Source organism: Callospermophilus lateralis, chromosome 4 (genome assembly GCF_048772815.1).
Source record: "Callospermophilus lateralis isolate mCalLat2 chromosome 4, mCalLat2.hap1, whole genome shotgun sequence".
NCBI lineage: Eukaryota > Metazoa > Chordata > Mammalia > Rodentia > Sciuridae > Callospermophilus > Callospermophilus lateralis.
Window position 1 is genome coordinate 26,636,522 of NC_135308.1, and position 22,017 is coordinate 26,658,538.

Consider the following 22,017-nt stretch of genomic DNA (forward strand, 5'->3'; position numbering starts at 1 on the left):
ATATGCACATGAACATTTTGAAATGTGCACAGATTAATTTCCCAAATATTCAAGGCTCTTGGCCAGCCAATTTCAAACATCAACTTGCAGAATTCTCTGACCTTTTGTATGGAAATAAATGGCCTTCTCAGAACCCTTTCCATTCTCTCATCATGCATGTGATGTCAAATTCATATCCTGGCTATTTTTTTGGCATAAAATGAGAGACGTTATGTAATTCTAAATAAAAAAAATAACACTTGAAAAGAATTGCTTGGCAAAGCAAAACAGTTTGTAGAACTCCTATCATAAATCATATCCTGAAAAAAATCTATTTACTGACCTTTTTTTAAGGTATAATACAGTTGCTTCTCTAATGATGAAATGTGTCCACTTGGTGGGTGTGATACTTAATTTCTTTATCAAAACATTACATGTAAATAAAGATATGTTCTGACCACATCAAAAGAAAACTGAGTCAAGAGGCAATTATTCATATTCTACTGTTTTGGAAATGAATGCCTTCTTGTGTAAGGAGGACACCAAGTTCTCTTTCTGAGACAAGACAGATAAACAGGGTATAGTGTTTCTTATTTCCCCTTAAAAAGTCTTGGCTGCGAGAAGTAGTAATATTAAGAAAGATGACTGTCATCTGTGACAAACAATTGACGTCATTAAAATTTGATTATTCTCTATTTTTGAAAAAGCATGCCTATAGTATGTTGTCTATCTAAACTACTAGTTGAATTTTAAAAATGTTTTTGATTCCTTTATAAACTTTTTATAAAAATAAATACTTTAATAGTGTTTTAGTTTGCTTTTTTTTTTATGCTGTGACTGAAAGATCTAACCAGAACAATTTTAGGAAGAAAAGTTTATTTGGGGGCCCATGCTTTTAGAGGCCTTAGTCGTTGAAAGCCAGCTCCATTCCTAGGGGCTCCAGGTAAGGCAGAATATTATGGCTGAAGAGTGTAGCAGAGGGAAGCGCTTCATATCATGATAAGGAAGCAAAGAGAGAGACTCCACTCTCAAGATATAAAATATACACCTGCAAAGCCATGACCCTGATGCCCCACCTCCTCAAGCCATACCCTACTATCAGGGATTGATTCACTGATTAGATTACTGATTAATGTAACTCAGTCATTCATTTCGCCTCCAGATTTTCTTCCATTGTCTCCCTTGTGAACATTTGGGGGGATACCACATCTACACCATAACAAATAGTTTTCTGGTATTTCTGAATTTGGTATAAGAAATACAATGGCCTCTTAACTAGCAATTAAATAACTTTTGAAGAATTATCTGTAGTGTTATAGTAAATTGATAAGTTTATAGTGCTTACTTTGTGGTAGGCACTGTTCAAATACTTTATATATGATCACTCATTTATTCTATTCTGCAAACTTACAAGATAGGTAAATGATATTACCTTTTTTTTTTTTTTTTTTTTTTTTGTAGATGAGGAATCTTAGAGGTTAAGTAACTTACTTCATTACACAGCAGAAATTGGCAAAGTAGAATTTGCAGCCCTGGCGCTCTAGTTCTAGATTCCATGCTCTTAACTGTTAAGTATACTGCCTATCAAAAGCAGTGGAATGTTTTACATAAAAGTAGATTCTGCAATTAACATGATGTTTTAAATTTTATATACATAAAATTTTATAACATAAAATAATACAATGTATACACTATTAGTTATTAAATTTGAAGTAAGGTGTACATAAATAATTTTTCCAACATACATTTAGACAAATGTAATAGACCATAGAAAATATAAGATATTTCTCCAGAGATTTTATATATTTGAATGATATAGTATTTGATTATGAGTGCTTTTATAAATATCTCTTAGTTATTTTATAAATAACTCTTAGAAGAGATTAGATAGTTGGAACACTAAAAAAGGATATTAGAATTAGTTCCTATGAACAGTTCTGGAGTTTTGTTGTCATCTGATCTTAGAGACAAGCATAAATCTTTTCAACCCATCACCAAAGTAATCTCAGCATTGATGATGGTCCCTTCAGGAGGCTGATATAAGCAAGTTATGGAACTCTTCAGAAAAATAGATAATTACACACATGCCAAATTTTCCTTATATCTACTTTGTTACATTATGAGTTCATTTTCCTTAAATAAACAGCATTTTTAAAAACATCTGTTGAAATAAGTTTGCTTTTCCATTTAAAAATCAGTGTCTATCAATGTTCAAAAAATAAATATACTTTATACAAGTAGCTTTAATTCTTTGCATAAATTTCAAAGAAATGGTTACCATAACCAAATATTTAGTTTAAATATTGTTAAATAAAGGTCAAAATTATTTTGATAAGTTGCTCTACATAGCATCTTTGACATAAACTGTCTTCTTATTTCATTTTCAAAGCACTAGTGCTTCTGTAGTATAAGTAATGAGGTTATAACTGTTGGTTATATTAGTAAAGTTAACAAGCAGTATATATGATGCCTATGGTGTGCTTCCATTTATCTTGTGATAAGCATGCTGTCATCCTCATTATATAAGTCATAAAACTAAGGTAGATTCAATGCTTATTTTTGGCTCCCCAGAAAAATCAGAATTTATTTTTCGTTTCCTTTTATTTTTTAGAAAGATAAAATTTAATAACTTTAGCATCTATTATGTACCTGGCACCATGCTGGTGTTTTACCATTTATTCTTTCAGATTCAAAGTAATTAGTATAATCACTGTAATACATATAAGAAAAATATGAAGCTTTCAAAAGTAATTTTGATTTGCCCCAAATCACAGCTAATAACTCATAGAGCCTGGATGTAGACTGGGAGTTAAAGTCTTCCTAAGACTTCATGTTTGCCTATACATTGCTAGGCATGCTAAGACTGCAAGGTCTTAACCATTTCATTTATTTTATTTTATTTATTTTTATTTTTTTTATATTTTTACCTGAGAAGTCTCAGGTTTGCTTATTCAGATGCTTAATTCCAGAGATGAGATAACATTGTTCACTTGGACCAAGAGAAGGCTTATTTGCAGCTTGCTCTAAAAGTAGTGGGTTCTACAAATTCACAACTATGTCCATCGTTTTGACATAGACCCATTGTATGTGTTATATCCATTTAAACCTATTATATTGTTCCAGAGACACTTGAAGACAAAGGAAAATGAGGCAAATATTTTGATATCCATACTCCTAGCTCACAGTGAATAATAAATTCCTTTGTCTCTGACTTGGTAGTCTCCTTTCTTCAGTCAGTATCCATTTAATAGTCATAGGCTGACTTTAAAATCCAAAACTGAACAATCTGGAGTCATGTGTCTGGCTACAAAGATCTAACTTGAAAATAATTTTTATTTAAAATTATAAAATTATCAGTGTAAATTATTTAAAATTTCAGAGTAAGATGTATAAAAGTGTTGTACTTTTGGTCTACCCATCCCTACCCTCAGTTCTAGTTCCTCAGAGGTAGCCTTTCTTTAGCTATTTTTCTACCATTCACTTTCATATATGTAAGTTTCTGTAGTAGTATGCTTGGCTTTAAAAATATTTGAAACCATCTGTTAATTTCCTACAGGGGAAATGTAAGAATTTATTTCCCTTATGCCATATTCCAAGTTTGCTTAGTTCTGCACCAATTCTCCAAATTTAGTTATATAAATAGTTATTGTTAAATAAATATTGAGTGTTTACTTGTTATGAATATGTAATTTTTGTTAGTGTTTAAGCCTGGTAGTTTGCTATAATTATAGCTCTTATACAAGATTTTGTTTTCCTTAGTATTAATATGTGTCTCATTTTAAGAATCACAACAGTTTCTCTATTCTGACTGCTTCAAATGTGACTCCCCACCAAAACTGCAAATCCTTTCCAGTGGTTTAAAAACAGGAGAGAATTAGTCTTTTTTTGTGGAAATCTCTGTTTCTTTTTATTTCTTTCCAGTCATATACCAGACTTCTGTATTAAAGTTTGGGTTTTATATCCTTTCTCTATTGTCTATTTCTCTGTATATTGATTCTACTTTCTGGGAGATTTCTTCACTTCACCTTCCAAACATGCTGCTGATTTCCCCTTACCCCATTTGTTTTTATTATGCAGTGAACGTCCCAATTTTTCTTTCCTAGAAGTACCCATTTTATGCATACAGTTGTCTTATTTGTCCAGAAAATTTTCTTACAGTATTTTCTGCTTCTTGTATTTTCTTTTGAGTCATTCTCTTATTTCTTTTTATTATCTTTTTGTTCCCCTCCCTGGTCTCTGTGTCAGTTAGTAGTAGATTCTTACTGAGTAACCGTCTTAAATAAAGGATGAGATGGTAATGCACTGCTCAAAGCTTCCTTAGTTGTGAACATCTGTAGGTCTATTTCTCTTGGGCAAGTTAGTTTACATAGTGATAGATTCTTTTTCTGTCTGCCTCTCAGTGGAGGTTTAGGTATGGATTTCACCATTTTAGGGTTAGCAAGGGGTATCACTATGTCAAGTACAGACATCAGATCATCATTATAATCATCCTTATTTTCTTGGTGTGATACTTCATAAAAAGCACCAGTTGTGCCTAGAGGCCCTGCTTCTGAAGCTTTGAAAAGGACATCTCACATTTTCTGTCTTCCTGTTTTCAGCCCAGGTCAAAAGGGAAAAAAATAAGTCCTTGGTCTGAAAGGCATGGGTGAGGGAATCGGGAACAGCACTGTTGTTCCTATGAAGTTTAAATTAAAAAAAAAAAAATTAAGCTCTTTTCTGGCCCCCACTTTCTGAAGACATAGCTGCCAAAAATTTCTGCAAGTTTGAAGATATTACTCTTTTCCCTTTTGGGTTCCCACATTTTGGCTTATGCTTCTGCTGTGTCTGTCTGTTAAGTCACATATATTCATTTTCAAGCTCTGTAAATTAGGTTGTCATCACTTGTCTGTTGTTGATTTCTCCATTGTTTTCATCCTCCTGTGTATGAATGCCATTTTTATCCCTTTTTAACTTTACTTCATTATTGTAGTGGGTTTTTAGGAGGAAATACAGATAAATGCTAGAATTCAACCAATTGCACTCTCCAGGACAATCTGCTGCTTTCTTTAAACAAGCAGAAAAGTCAGATCTAGCATGAAATACCACAGATGCTCCATTTGTAAATTGAATAAGATTTTTTTTCCTAGTGCAATTTTTGTTAGCGATGAAACTGAAGAACTGAAGATGTGAAGAATTAGAAGATTTCAAAGGACTGTGAGATTTCCAGAAACAACACACAACAAATGAATTTTTTCTTTGATCATGTGAGTAGGGATTTAGCAAACAAAGATTAGGAACAGAGACCATCTGTTTCATCTAAATTCATACTGAAAGACAAAAGATTCATTTCTGGATTATTCCATAGCTTTCCTCCAGATATTAGAAGAAATATGAACTATTCATAATTGATGACACCACTTATAAAATACATAAATTCAATTTTATTTCTCTACTTCATGACAGAAAATTTCCAAGGACATAGTAATAAAATATACCAATTGTGAAATTATTTAACTTTTAAATATCATAACCTTTAGTATTCTTTAATATAATGCATTTGAATTGGAGCAATTAAGTGTTTTAGTACCATTTTAGTTTTGAAATTACACAAACTTAATAAAAAGATCCATTTTATTTGAAAAATTTTAAGGATGGACCGAGTTAATAGCTTTAAGCTTTGAAGACATCATATTGCTAACAAAATCTCCCCACATGAAAGAGTCCTCTAGCTTTTATACTCTATTATATTCACTGATAAGGTGAATATAACAGAGTATAGAAGCCTAATGGTATTTTTTTAAAAAAATTTTTCTTAGAAGTAGTTGGACACAATACCTTTATTTATTTATTTATTTATTTTTATATGGTGCTGAGGATCAAACCCAGTGCCTCGCATGTGCTAGGCAAGCACTCTACCGCTGAGCCACAACCTCAGCCTGCTTAATGGTATATTTTTTATGTTGACATTTTCCAAGTTCAGTATGACTGTATCCATAATTGGATATGTATCTATACACACAGGAGCATGTGTGCACACGCTGCGCTCACACACACACACACAATCTAGTCTAGACCATCTGACTTCGCAAAACGATTATTCCATACTACCTGGTGAATATTTTTGTAACCTGTACTCCCACAAACCTATCTGAAGTAAATCACTACTTTATAAAATAATAAAAAATAAAATGTTACCTTTCACAAGGTAATTTTGAAATTAATAGGGAAGAAATTCAGCTTATTTTACATACATTCTGTCATGGATCCCTTGAAAACCATCATGAATCCACAGTACAGAGATATCAAAGACCATGGCCTCATGTTAAGAGATTATCACTTCTAATTCATAAGTGATATGAATTATTATTCATATCACTTATGAATAATTATAATTATTATTCATATCACTTATGAATTATAAGTGATAATCTTATGAATTATAAGTGATATGAATTAGCTCACTCAAAAATTCAAACAATATAACGTAAGTATAGTAAAATTTATAGTTCCCTTTCATTACTGCTCAAATCTCACTACTCTTTTCCATAGTTGGGTATTCTCAATAAAATGTTGGGCATCCATCTAAATATTTTATACAGATCCACACATACAATCATGTGTTGCTTAACAATGGGATAAAACTAGGAAATGCTGCATTAGATGCGTTTGTTGTGTAGCCTACTGTGTAACTAGTGTTCATAATTACATGTGTTATAATTTTTTACAGTAGTCAGTGTGATAAATTTGTTTACATGAACATCACCACAAACACATGAGTAATGTTTTGCATTAATGACTTAATAATGGCTATGATGTAACTAGGCAATAAACATTTTCAGCTTCATTATATTGTGGCATCATATATGTGGCCTGTAATTGACCAAAGTCATTATACAGTGTAATTTTACATACATAGGGAGCCACAGCCGAAGGGGACCCAGCATATGGAGGTGGTGCTGTTGATTGGACACTTATGCCCTCTGGTGATAGAAAGGTGTTACTAGCAGTCTCCTGTAGAGGTGGCGCTGTTGGTTGGACACTTTTCTATCACCAGAGGGCATAAGTGTCCAACCAACAGCACCACCTCCATATGCTGGGGCCCCTTCGGCTGTGGCTCTCAACACATAGGTATATTTTTATAAATAGAGAATATAGATAAAAATGAGCATAAAACATTTCTTTGAAACATACGTGTGTGTGTGTGTGTGTGTATGTATGCATGTATGTCTTGTAAACAATTTCTATTTTATTGGTTCATAATAGTTATACATACTAATAGGATTAATTTTGACATAATTATAAATGATTGGTATAAAATTTGCTTCAATTAAGTCCCCTAATCCCCCTCCTCCTCCTATACCCTTTCCTCTACTCTATGGACCTTTCTATTTATTTACACTTTAGGCAGTTTCTTAGGAATATTTGTATAGCAGTCTCATGTAGAGTATTTCTTGATATAGGTCTATCATTGTGTTCAGCCATATTCTTATTTATTTATTTTTTGGATATTGGGAATTGAACTCAGAGGAACTTGACCACTATTTTTAAATATTTTTAGTTATACATGGACACAATATCTTTATTTTGTTTACTTATTCTTATGTGGTCCTGAGGATGGAACCCCAGGCCTCATATGTGCAAGACAAGTGCTCTACCACTGAGCCCCAGTCCCAACTGCGAGCCCTATTTTATATTTTATTTAGAGACAGGGTCTCACTGAGATGCTTAACACCTTGTTTTTGTTGAGGCTGTCTTTGAACTCTTGAACTCTTCCTGCCTCAGACTCCTGAGCAGCTAGGATTAAAGGCTTGCGCCACTGCGCCTGGCCAGCCATGTTCTTATTAATGACTAAATAGGCTCTTTGTTTGTTGTTGCTATTTCAGTGCTTCAGTGGGCATCTTTGTAAGTGTATTTTATATGAATGAACATCCAATTAGGATTACTAGAAATAGAATTGTCAAAAGATAGATGAATTTTATTTCTATATAAATACATCATTTCCCAGTTAATATCAAGTCATATTCCCACAGAAAGTATAGAAGACAAAATAAATATAACCAGAATTAATTTCTACCAATATTTTATATAAATATTTTCTCATTTTTACTTTGATTTCTCCCCTATATCAGTGTTACAATTTTTGTTTCAACTGTCAAACATAATTTAGAAAAATCAATATGAGAAGAAAATTTATTGTGTTTACCCACATTTTGTTTACGGTGTTTTTTCTTCCCTCTTGGTATTGCTATGTTCTTTTATTCATTATTTTTTTCCTATTAAGAAAACTTTCTTCCATACTTTACTCTTAGAGTAGCTTTACTTGTGATAAATTCTCTTGTTTTTTTTTTTTTTTTTTCCAACAAGGTCTTGATTTCATCTTCATTCCTGAAGGATATTTTCATTGGGCACAAGATTATGGAATAAGAATTCCTTTCTCTCAGCACCTGAAAAATATGTATCATTTCTTTTTGTCCCCAGGATTTTTGATGAAAAACCTGCTATCATTCTGTTTTTCCTGTATGGGTAAGGCATCATTATGCTCTGAATGTTTTCAGAAATTGTATACTATGCATCTTTGTATGGATATCTTTGGGTTTATCCTCTTTGGGGACTCAGGTTCTTCAGTCTGTAGGTTTTATGCCATTTGCATTATTTATAAAAAATTCAGTCATTATTTCCCCTAATTTTTTTAGCTCCATGTCATTTGCCCTCTCAACCTGAGATTTTGATGATATTAATGTTAGATCTTTTGTTACTCTTTGCCCCTTGTCTGGTCTATTATTTCTGTTGTTCAGATTGAATATTTTTTATTTATCTTTTGGTTCACTGATTCTTCCCTCTGTCTTATCTGTTTTTCTATTGAGCACATCTACTGAGTTTATTTTGATAAATTATTTTTAGGTTCCAGATTTTCATTTGGTTCTAATTTATAGCTTATGTTTTTTTGCTAAGGCTTTCTATTTTTTTCATTTCTATCAAGCATATTTATAATTGCTCATTAAAATACTTTTATCAGGACTACTTTGAAGTCTTTTTTCAGATATTTGACATCACTGTCATTTTGATGTTGAGACCTTTTTGTTTCTTTGTATGGTGATTTTTTTTTATTGCAGCCTAGACATTTTTGTTCAACTTTGTTAGACTCTGGATCTTATTTAAATTTTCTCTTTGAACTGGCTTTCTCTGACACTTCTGGATCAGGGCAAGGGGAGGTACTGCTACACTAATATTTCCAGGGAGAAACAGAAGTCAAGGTTTTCTAATTAGCTTCTATATTGTCATGTATTGTCATGTGAGTGGAGAAGATCCTGGATCACTACTGGATGTACCAGTTGCCCACATGACCTTCATTGACACTGTAGTGGGAATGGCAGTATTACTGCTGTGTGGTTTGAAAGTCCTGACTTTCTATTAGATTTCTCTGAAACTTCCCAGAAAGGAATGGAGGTAGAGGGTGTCTTATTTCTGTAGGGAGACAGTAGTACTCCATGTGGTCTCTACTGACACAGAGTGGAGGGTCACTACAGGTTGATGGGGCATGAAAGTCCAGCTATTTGCTCTTCCCTGACACCACCTCAGCGCAGACATTGGGGTACCTCATTACATCCTAGAAAGACTGAAATAAACTTTGCTGGCTTAGGTGTGAGTTTGAGACAAGCTCACATGTTTTTCTGCTATATCTGGCTAGAGCAGAACAGTTTTGTGAAGGTAGGCTAGAATCCCCCTTTCCTAGCATCTAGTGTTAGAATGGCTAGAGAAATTAGGCTCTTGCTGGCCCGTTTCCTAGCATCTAGTGTTAGAATGGCTAGAGAAATTAGGCTCTTGCTGGGACCTATTTTTCTCCCTATTTTTAAATTTGTTCTTTTTAGTTATACATGACAGTAAAATGTATTTTGTCATATCATACATACATGAAGTATGATTTCCCATTCTTGTGTTTGTACATGATATGGAATTACACTGGTTGTATTCATATATGAACATAGGAAAGTTATATCTGATTCATTCTACTGTCTTTCCCATTCCATTCCCTTTCCCCATTCCCCCTTGTCCAATCTGATGAACCTCCACTTCTCCTTCCCCTGCTGCCTATTGTGAGTCAGCATCTGCATATCAGAGAAAACATTTGGCCTTTGGTTTATTTGAAATTGGCTTATTTCACTTAGTCTCCAGTTCCATCCATTTACCAGCAAATGCCATCATTCCATTCTTATTTATGGCTGAGTAATATTCCATAGTGTACCACATTTTCTTTATCCGTTCATCTATTGAAGGGCACCTAGGTTGGTTCCATAACTTAGCTATTATGAACCGAGCTATTGCTGGGACTTATTTTGTCTGTACCTGCTAATGTTTCCAGATCATCAGATTCTTCATCTTTATGAGGTAAAAAGAAAATTGAAGGAATTCACCTCTGCATGGTTCCTTAGGTTCCAATGTCTGCCAGTTCTTGGTCCACCATTGAGAAATTCCTTAAGTTAGTTGTATGTACTGTGCCCAAGATTTTAGTTGAACATAGGTAAAATATGAAAAAGTATATCTGTTCCACTTTCCCAGAAACCAAAGTCTTACTGTCTTTTAACATTTACATTTTTTGTTAGTTTTCCAAAAAGATTCATGATTCTCTTGCCTAGATATGGTATTCACTATTAAGTTATTCATTCATATGGGAGTATGTGTCTTAATTAGTGATGGCACCTGAAATCTCTTTATGTCATGTGTAGCAATTATCATCCAAGATTATATTAATATATATTGGTTGGTTTTCATCAGTCTGATGAAAAGTGTCAGTTTGCTGTAGAGTGATGTCGCCCTGTCACTCTTTTGAAACAATATATGTATTAAAAGGAAATATGTTCATACGAAATAGGAAAGTTGGAAAAGTAGCCATAATGAGATGAAGAGATGAAAAGCAGAGAGAATAAAACATTATCAATAAAACCACATTGCAGCAAAAAAGGCTTTCACAATCACTAAGCTACTAAGATTAAATTTGCATTCTTATTACTTTATCTTATACTTTTACTTGGCAAAAATAGGAACATCCTTGATATTGGATAAATAAAGTCCTAATCAAATATTCCCATTCCTGATGAAAAGCTAACAAAAGTGTAAATAAGAGAGGTAAAATATAAAGAGTTAATTTTAAGCCTAGATTCTAAATATTAAACCTATATTGATAACTTTTAAAACATGTTATTGGTGGCATAAATATTGAAACAGTTGCCTATTGCTAAAGTAGAGCATATTCTCTCTCTTAAGAAAGATGACATCAATTCTGTTCCTGGCTTGCTTTTTATAACTGAATTAAGTAAACAAATAGTAGATTTCCACAATAATGATTTTAGAAAATATTTTAAATATAGTGCAAATCATCAAGTAATATAAGAAGCTAATTTAGTTATTTACTGAATTTGTACCTATTTGGTATTCTATGAATTGCCAAAGTTGAATGAGTTCAAGAAATTTTATGACTAATTATCATTATATTTTGGTATGGCTTTCTAACTGTTATATGGCTTTCTAGCAATGTATAACGAATAACAAAAAAATATAAATAAGATTTTTTCTAGGGATGATGATAAACATTTTGTTCATTATTCATTTTTACATACTATAGTAATTTTTTTCTTTCCTGATTTCTTTAAATTTTGTCAACAAATTACCACTTTGCAACATGTTAGGATGAAAATTGGACAATGAGGGTTAACATGCAAAAGAATGACCAGAGAAATTCCAGGGTATCTGAAAAATGCACACACCTAAAAAAAAATAATCCCAGAGAATCCAGCCTAAACATTTCTTTGCGTGTAAATATTTAATGGAGATAGAATATATTTAATCACATTGTATGACTCAGCTACCTTTCAGTTCACCTGTAAGACTCCTGGCAAACTCATTGATGTTAAGAATTACAAATGTCAGTTCTTAAAAAAATGAATTTCCAAGAAGCACTCATATAATTACTGGATCTTTGACATGGATTTGTTGTTGTTCATCAAACACTTTGTAAAAAGTTATATTAGAAGAACTCAAGTGGAACAGTGGTGAGCTACTCAAAAATTTAAATATTGTCACCAGAAATTAAGAAAAATCTCATAGTACTCCATTTTACTGAAAGTAGGAATTTAAGTCTATGACTCACCTTATCGAGTAAAGAACATTTCCATTTTTGAAAATTCTTAGCAATTTGTTGTCTGTTGTGACTTCATGAAAATTGGCACCCTTTTCATTGGCAAAGAACAAATCAGGCTTCCAAATGGAGTCCAACATGGATGGGTCGAGGTCTAAAGAATCATCAGGATATTCACTGTATGCAAGACGAGGATCGTTCCATTTTTGACGAAGAAAGATATTCACTCTGTAATCCTGAGGGGTGTGAGGTGGGGGAGAGAGAAAGAGAAAGACACCCTTCTTTAAAAAGTTTAGAAAAATCCATTGCATCAGTTGGGTTCATCAGTGCTAACAAATGTACCACTCAGGTGGAGCATGTAGATATTGGAAGAGGCTGTGCATTTGTGGCGTCAGAGAGTTTATGGAAATGTCTGTATTTTTCTCTGATTTTTACTGGAACCTAAAACTTCTCTAAAAAATAAAGTCTCTTTTTTTTTTAAAGTTTAGAATTGTATGTGCTGTTCTTTGGGCTTCTCTCAATTATAACAGAAGCCACTGACATTCTTTGGGGCTTTCCATGTGCTACAGTACTCATTTTTTACAACTAAAAGAGTAATCCTGCTTCTGACCTTTTGCCCATTTCTTTGGTGACCTATGTACCTGTAAGGAAGGATGACAGAACACTATAGTTCATCATGTTTACCTTTTGCTGTTCCATTCATATTTTACTTTCCTGGTTTATAAGAATGAAATATTGGATTGCTCTTAGACACTTGGATAAAATATTTTCACAAATGCATTTATTTTTTTGAGTCATTTCTTTTAGTAGGTATCCAACAGCATCCAGAATATGGTACATTTAATGATATTTGCTTGAAAGCTATCTGGTTTACAAAAATGACCATGCATACTTCTTTACAATGAAGACACATTTTCTCATGTTTAATATAGCAAGTTCTATGATGTAAGTAATTTGAGGAAAAAGGTGACTTTTGAATAATAAAAGAATAACAAAGGTTAATTGCCAATGATCCTTTAAGATAATTTGGCTAAAGAGATTTTCCAATTACACCTTTCACAGAAAACTTTTAAAGGAAAAGAGTCAATGATTTCAGTCAAATTCCTGGTTATAACTTCTGGACTAATGTATAAAATGAGAAAGTGACAGCTGGGCATATATGTAGTATTTGTGCATATGCAGTATATGAAAATAAATATCAATATAGTTTTATAAATGTAATTTTGTCCTTAGATTTTTGAAATAAGCAAGTAAATAAGAGACTTCATTATAATTGTGATTAAAGCAAATATTTAAGAAAGCTTCGTTTTCTTGAAAAATAGTGAGGCTGGATATATATAAAGAAACCTGAAAAACAATTTTTATCTATTTTATTATTTCTTAAACACCAAATTATAGGTTATCAAAACCATAGTAACCAAACAATCACAAAGGATTCTTCGACAATATCAGACTAGGCAAATTGATTATCTTATAGGTTACTCAAATTTAGTCTCTACTAAATGTTGCAAATCTCTATATTCCCTTGATCAGTGTTTGTGCACTGAGACCACTATCCACTGCCACTAAGGCTACATACTAGAAAAGATTTTCCTGTGCTTACTAAGTGCCCGATGTATTTTCCAAAGTAATTATGGAGCAGAGTTTTGTCTTGTCTTATGGCTCTGCCTGATTGACCATTTCAAAAAGGAATACAAACACCACTAAATTTTTGGCAATTTGTAGCAGCATCAATAGGAAACTAATGCATGTCTTTTTGAGTTGATTTGCATATATTATCATTGTCAATTTTTGAAGATGTTTCTAACAATAGATTTTTTAAAGAGTAGAGACGGTAGAACATTTAAGAAAAAAATCACAATTCATAGTCAATTGGAAAAATAACTCTGATTTCTTCCTCTTTTAAGGAGTCCTAATCAAAGATCCTTGCTAATTTAAAAATGATTAGAAAATAACTTATCTTTGCCAAAGAAATAGGAACAAAGTTCTGACTCCCTAATGTCTTACTGCTTCAGTTTTATAAGATTTTCCAATTCTGTAGCACTGCACAACATGGGCCCCTCTGTATCACAAAGAACAGAACAATAATACTCAATGGTGAGATAATTGCTTCAAACATTATCTCTATAATATCCCCCATGTTGCTGTACCATCTGCTCTAGATAACTGCCACAGGGTGGGTGGTCGTCTGGGGCCACTGGTTTTGAAATAATGGCCCATTGGGAAAATGCCTTTCAATTCTCAGTTTCTAAGTCAACAGGGAAGAATGCTATTTTATAAGAACAATTGTAGGCACATAAAGGTTATTCTAGATTTCCCTCTGACTTCTTCATTATTTATATGTTTATTCTCTTTTGAAAGGGCAGAATGATTTTTAAAATTTAAAAAAAAATCTAATTATATAACAATCCCAGAAACATAAAAGTAGAAAGTATTGGTTAGAGCATAAAGCATGTTGAATCAATGAAATAATACTCTTTACATTTTCATTCAGTAACCTCTGCATAAATTTAAAATTGAAAAAGAAAAGTAGTAAAGAGTGAAGAACATAGCCCAATCCTTACATTCCAGTGTTAAGAACTTGTAAAAGTGTAAATGTAGTCCTTGGGCATATTTTTCAGAACTTTAAAGGATGGATAATAGCACTAACTAAGAAGAATTTATTTTGAATATATGTAACATAAGATTTTTAATATCAGATTTTGCCAATAGAAACACATTATGCAAACCAAGTTTCTTGTTTTTCAAGTGTTTTCAATCTAAAGATACCTAGATTTCTAGCTATATACATGCATATTATTAAAATATTGGTGTAATGTTCACATTTTTCTACACCTTTAGCGTTCGGGTTGATACATCAGCTTTTTATTAGGTGTAAAGAAAAGGTTTAGTAAACATGAACAAAGGAATAGATCTGTTGGCAAGGGATTTTTATTGGATTTGTCCTCAGTAGGAAAATTTAATATGGAAATAAAATTATTCTAATACTTATTTTGAGTATTTACATGTTGTTCTCAACACTGCAGCTTGCTATTGATTTTTAATATTAACTAGTATTGAAATTTTCAGAAATTTGAACCACCATTTTCCTTTGGAAATTTTAATTCATGAGGGTTTATGTGACACATATATCATTTATTAAGAAATATTAAAAGTTGAAAATTAAAAAGAAAAATATTTAATTTTGGAAAAGTTTTGTCCATGACAAAATTGATTTGGGAATGATGTTTTTTCTTCCTGAGCAATTCAGGTAATTTTTTTTTATTTTTGAGATTAGCCGGGAAGCCGTATGAAGGCTGCACTGTAAAGCTGTAGAGGAACTAACTTTTTTAGGAAATTATTATTGAATGTTTCAACCTCATTTAGGAACATGCTTGAGAATAACAGATAAGAGTTGTGCTGCTTCTGCACAAATTATAGTGACCACTTTAAAAAACCAGTTCACTGTTAATTACCCACAAATAGTCTACTAAAACCTTAATTAAAAGGAAAATGTAGTAAGTTTCTAGCTTCTTGGACGGATAGTACTACTTATTTTAATGCTAATATATTTACATATACTTGAGATTGTGCATAGCTATTTAAAGGCATTTAAATGTATGGTACCATCATAGGAAATAGATAAATTTTCATTTTTATTTTTCATCCAAATACTTGTCAACCTGTAAGTTTTATCTTCTCTTTGAGTCTATAAACTTGAAAATTTTAATATTTTATTGAATGTAAATTCTAGAGCACATTTAGCACAATGTTGATAATAAAACTTTTAGAAATTGTTGGGTATGCAAATCAAGTCAAGATGGCACCTGGCACTTTGCCAGGAGGACTGGTTTGTGAAGCAAGGCCAGGGAGCCATTAAGATGATGAGGATTCCTTATTGGCTGATTGCTGTATCTGGATGATGCTAATTAAGTTAAGCTGTGTGTAATTAGTTAAGTATATATACCTCTGCTGTCCGGCAGAGAAGCGGCTCCTGCTATCTCGGGTGCCTGCTACTTTGAGTTCTCGCTCAGTTCCTGCTGAGTTCACTCGCAATAAAGTAGTTCCCACTTCAACCTTCAAGTTGCTTGTCACCTCCCGGTTATTTATCCAGCCGGACTGCAGCAAGAAATACTTATGATTGTTGTATTTCTACATTATAGTTTTGTTTTGGCCTATTTCTGAATCTGATATATTTTTTCTTTGTAAAATTAGCTTGCTATTTGTGCTTGAATACTTCCATGACAGGAAAATTTTTTTTTTAACTGATGAGAACACAGAGAGTAAATTAAGTGGTTTTCTCAATGCTGTCATACAAGGGCAAGAAAAAAAAAAAAACAACTGAGATCACCCTAATTTTCATTCAGGCCCAGAGCTCTCAAAGTAACTCAGCACGATGTACAAAATTTACTGCTTACTTCAAGTGCTATTATCATCTCAAAAGCAAAATTTCTTTTATGGTGGCGTATTATTTTCTTCCAGCTTTCCCCCAGCTAAATACCACTGAGTTACTTCTTTGACATCATGTAGAAAGAGCCTAATAGAACCCTGCCAAAATCTATTAACATAGAACATATGAAATTTAATATAATGTATTTTTAGTCATTAGAGTTTTGGGATGGTTGGTTATGTAGCAGTAACTGAAATAGAATTAGGTAACTGGAGATGGGTGCTTCTATAAGAAAAATGTGCCATTGACCTTGGAACCAGGCATGAGGTAGCAGCTTGCAAAGCTTTGAGGAAATTGTTACAAAGGCTAAAGGGATAAAGGACAAAATTCTTATTAGATGGGAAAATATTTGACTCTTGTGTTGTGAGAGCAAACACATTGCCAATGCTGTCATTTTAGTAATGTGGAAAATGGAAAGATGACACTAATAATTGCTGTAATTGATTAAGGAGATTTCCAGGTAAAATCTTGAAAACTCCACTTCATTTTTTTATAGGTTCTATGTTATAATCTCAAGTGTATGGCTCTGACTCCCTTGCTTATATTTCAGAAAGATCAAAAAGATGCATCATTAATGTTCTCAACTACATTTAAATATTTCTAAGAATCTTTTTAAATGTTTTTTTAATTAGTTCATTATGTATGTACATAAAGGTGAAATTCACTGATATATTCATTTATGTACATAGGAAAGTTTGATCAGATTCATTCCACAGTTTCTTACTTTTCTCATCCTACCTCCCTCTCACTTAACCCCTTTCCCATATGCCACTTATGTCTCTTATATTTGCACAGACCCTCCCTTCCTTCTGTCCTTTCGTTCTACCTTCTTTCTGTCCTCCCTTATTTTGGGCTAACTTCTGCATATTAAGGAAAACAGCCCTTTGGGTCCGGCTTATTTCACTTAGCATGATATTCTCCAGTTCTATCCATTTATTGGCAAATGCCATAAGTTCATTCTTTTTTATGACTGAGTAAATTCCACTGTGTATATGTACCACATTTTATTTATTCATTTATCTGTTGACAGGCACCCACTTTGTCTCCATAGCTTGCCTATTGTGAATTGTATTGCTATAAACATTGATCAAAATCTGGGAACTCTAAAAATACCTGAATTCCAAAATGTGGAAATCACAACCTTGAAAGATTAAAATCCCATGTATTGAAATCCTACAAGCTGGAATTCCCATTGGCAAGGGAAATGGCTTTATAAGAAGGGAGGAAGACTGACTTATGCGGGGAAGTCATTTTAGTTTGTAGGTATAATAATTGCATCATGTTAGGTGGAACAGATACTATGAAACCTAATAAAGTATTATTTGGGAGTGTTTCTGAGGGTGTTTCTATAGATTAGTGTATAAAGCCTAGTGGACTAGGAAGGGAAAGAGCAAAGCCAAGTAGACAATGAATATGGGAGTTAAGAGTAAAGCTTAGTGGTAGGGCACATGCTTAGCATGCTCAGGGTTTCATCTCCAGCACCAAAAGATAAAAAAAAAAAAGAAAAAGAAAAAGAAAATGAAAATGAATGTATTCTCTAAGGGGAATCATGCTCTAAAAGAAAGAAAAAACAATATCTCTTCATTTCAGTGTAAGACTTCAGAATAATAATTAATGATCTTAAAAATCAGGTAGCTCTTTTGAAGTACCTTAGTGTGATTGACCATAGTTTTTTCCTGTAATGAAATATATATGTTGAATTTTATTTTTTAAAAATTTTCCACTATTATAAATTCTCAGCATTATTTTTTATAATTCTACTGTGCCATGTATTTCATCTGTGCATCATTTTCCATAATGGAGGTATAAATTATGTACAGATTTTTAGAGAGTTCAAATTCATTTTATGCATTTAAAAAAATTCGACTCTGCAAAAGTGCATCAACATGATATTGACTCTATTGAAAATGTTGATATATTGTCAGTAAATAGAGACATTCTTTTTTTAACATCTACATTTCAGATAAAATTTATTAAGATATTGGATCTTTGAGTAACTACATATGCAGTAGTAACCATCAAACTTAGGTTGTTTATCACATTATCTCAGTTGGGTGCTGTTATAAAGATGGATGCACAGTTACCAATTGTAGTGATGTGCATTTATACATTCACTTTTTGATTTGGACCTACCTAATTTTCTCTATCTCTCTTCCCCCCACTTCTCTCTCTCTCTCTCTCTCTCTCTCTCTCTCTCTCTCTCTCTCTCTCTCTCACTCTTTTTCTCCCAGGGACACTCTACCACCGAGTTACATTCCCTGTTCTTTTAATTTTTTTCTTTTGAGACAGGATCTTGCTGAGTTGTTAAGAGTCTCAGTAAGTTCCTGGAGGCTGGCCTAGGATTTGAAATCCTCCTGCCTCAGACTTCCAAATCCCTGAGATTACAGGTGTGCATCACTGTGCCTGACTTTGATCTATTTCTTTATGAGTACAGTTCATCTGCTCATAACTGTTGTGTCTATGTGATTGTTAGTGTACCTAAGTGTATATGCATGCAAAAATACATTCATCACATACTGCCTTTTTATTGTGTAAAGTTACCTATAAAATATTTTATGTTTTTTTAATATTTCTCAAATAAGTTCTTTTTAAAAAAATGTATAAAAATGTCTTTCAAATTATTCCCCTATTTTTCAATGGGAACATCCATTGCAATGATTACTATTCTGTTGTACATTTGAATGTTGATTGTGTGTGACTGGAATAGAAAGTTTGCTCTTGAATACAAGGTCTTTGATCAAGATGAAGCATAGTCAAGATCTGTCCCTTGGGGATGTTGTTTGTACTTGGACCTGATTTAGTTGATAAGATATGTCTAGACTTTGAGACAACTCCATAGTTAGACAAGAAAATTGTAGTATCCATGAAAAGGTGAGTATATTTTGCATGTTGGAAGAATATAAATAATATTTCACTTAGAGGGAAGATTGTGTCAAGATTAAAGATGGCCTCTGTGGAGTGCAGTGGCTGGAACCCTGGTCTCTGATTCCATTATAGTTGCCTTTACTCTGGGAGCTGCCTGTACAAAGTGCAGGTCATGATACTCTAGTTGCCTTGGTAATGATGTTGATTAGTGGCTACATGAGAAGGCCCCTGGCTCTAGTAGTCAGAACCTTGGATTTAGACCTCAGCTTTAAAAGGAGGGATTGGGGGGAGTAGAAAATTCTAGGCATAACAAGATGACTTCATGTCTCAGAAGTTTGGTTGCATCCTTCAGACTTCCTGCTTTGCTAACACTTTCTCACAAATAACCTTAAGATGATAAAACCTTATAATAAACTTGCTGTGCTAGCTCTGGGTTAGTCAAACCTCATCAGGGCTTAATTACCCACTTAGTTCCAGATTTTATTCTATGTGTGTTTGTCTGATTTTTCTTCATTCCCTCATCGACAGATTTGGTTAGCTCTGAATAAATTGTCACGTTGGACTTGATGGGCCTCTGGATCATAAGAATTTCGAAAAGTTTCATTCTGTTTCTTGAAATACTTGGAGACAAGCTGATTGTCATTTAAGATGTTAGATACCTCTATTAGTAGTTATACTGGAAGAGTCATGTATAAGAGTTCTAGTCAAGAGTCTCTTCTGGGTTCATTTCCAGTCATCCTCCTCACAGTACCACATATTTGAGTGAAACAACTTTGAACATTTTGGACAAGCAGATTCTTCAGCTGAATAAAACTGGATAATTTATGTCAATAACTAGTAGAGCAAAAAAGTCCCCTAACCAATTTCTGAGTTCCTGATCCATGTACATATCAGACCTAAAAAATGTTAGTTCTTTAAAGCTATTATACTAATGTATTTGAATTTGTTTTCAAATTCAGATAGAATTCATATATACAGTTATAACAAATACATAGGGTATACAACCGCTTCCATGCAAATTATACATATAGAGTTCTCACCCACAAATATCCCCTGTGTTTTCTTTTGTAAAGAAATCATCTTTACACTTATCTCCTCAAAGCCAGTGATCTATTCTTCATGTCCATCTCAAATGTCTTTCTTCAAACTCATTGTGGTTTTGGTTAGTAATTTGCTAATGTTGTATAAATAGAATCATAGTAGTTAATTTTTTGACTTTGACTTTTCTTACTTAGCTTTAAATTATTATGTATATCAGCTTATTCCTCTTAATTGCTAAGTAGTATTTCAGTGTATAGGCATGCCACAGTGTTTATTAACCCATTGGTGAACTTCAGGCATTTGTCTAGTATTTTGTGATTATAGATAATGCCACTGTACATATTGTGTTCAAATATTTATGTGAACATAAGCTTTTATTTTTCTTAAGTAATACCTAGGACTGGGATGAACAGGTCATATTAAATATATATTTACATTTAGAAGAAAATGTGAGGCTGTTAACTAGAATGACTAAATAATTTGCATTCCCACCAACAATATAGAAAAGAACAATTTCCCTGTATTATTACCAATATTTGGTATTTTCAGCCTTTTTAAAATTTTAATTTAAGCTTTATTAATATGTGTGTAGTGGTAACTCATTGTGGTTTTGGTTAGTAATTCGCTAATGGTGAATGATGTTGAACAGCTTTTGTGTTTATTTGTGACTTGGATATCTTCTTAATGAAATGTTTGATTCATTTGCTCATTAAAAACAGTTTTGTTTTAAACTGTTATATGCTCAGAGTTCTTAATATATTCTGGATACATATCTTTTGCCAGATATGAGATTGTTAAATATTTTTTCACCCATATATCTTATCTTTCACAGAATAAACATTTTAATTATGACAGAGTTTGCTTTATTCTCTATTTATTTTTTATATCATGTTTTTGGTGTTGAAAATTCTTTGCTTAATACAAGCTCAAATATTTTTCTTCTATATTTTTGTTGTCCTCTATTGTCTTCAAAATTTTAGGTTTCATATTTAGGTTTGTGGTCCATTATGAGCTCACTTTTGTTTGAAACACTCTGAAACAAGCTGATTGTCAGGTAAGATGTTAGATACCTAACATGAATGTACGTATTAAGATTTATTTATTTATAATTTCTTTTGTATGTATGAAAAACTATTCCAACAATAGTTATTGAAGAGTTTAGAATTATATTTTATTATGGTGTTCTTATGGGTTCTAAGATGAATGGATCTAAAACTGCATGAAGTAAAAGATTATTTGTTCATATCTGCATTTTGTTCAACTTTGAATCTAAAAACATAAGTTTCTTCTTCTCAGATATATACAGAATGATTGGCATCAGCTGGAAATTCCCTAGAATAGTTTTTGATAAGCAATGATTCAAGAAAACAAACACTAATGAATCACTTCAAACAAAGTATGACAAAATATAATATATCTCAACAATTTTGTTTTTTAAAGAAAAACATTGAAAGAAAATAGTATTTAAAAATTTTAAGATTTTTTTTTAGGAAGCTGACAAGCTAAACTTGAATAAATGGTTTATTATATTCATGCATATTGACTAGGTGCTTACCTAATTCATTTGATGCTAAAAGAATGTATTGTTTAC

General features: G+C 32.6%; 1 protein-coding gene across 2 annotated transcripts in view; it reads right to left on the reverse strand.

Annotated features, from left to right (window-relative positions):
• Glra3 (glycine receptor alpha 3) overlaps nucleotides 1-22,017 on the reverse strand; it is a 156,105-nt gene that overhangs the window by 57,173 nt on the left and 76,915 nt on the right. For both annotated transcript variants that reach the window (XM_076852373.1, XM_076852372.1), the window contains exon 4: nucleotides 12,104-12,327. In XM_076852373.1, the coding sequence (XP_076708488.1) occupies nucleotides 12,104-12,327 (224 nt within the window). The remainder of the gene's footprint in view (nucleotides 1-12,103; nucleotides 12,328-22,017) is intronic.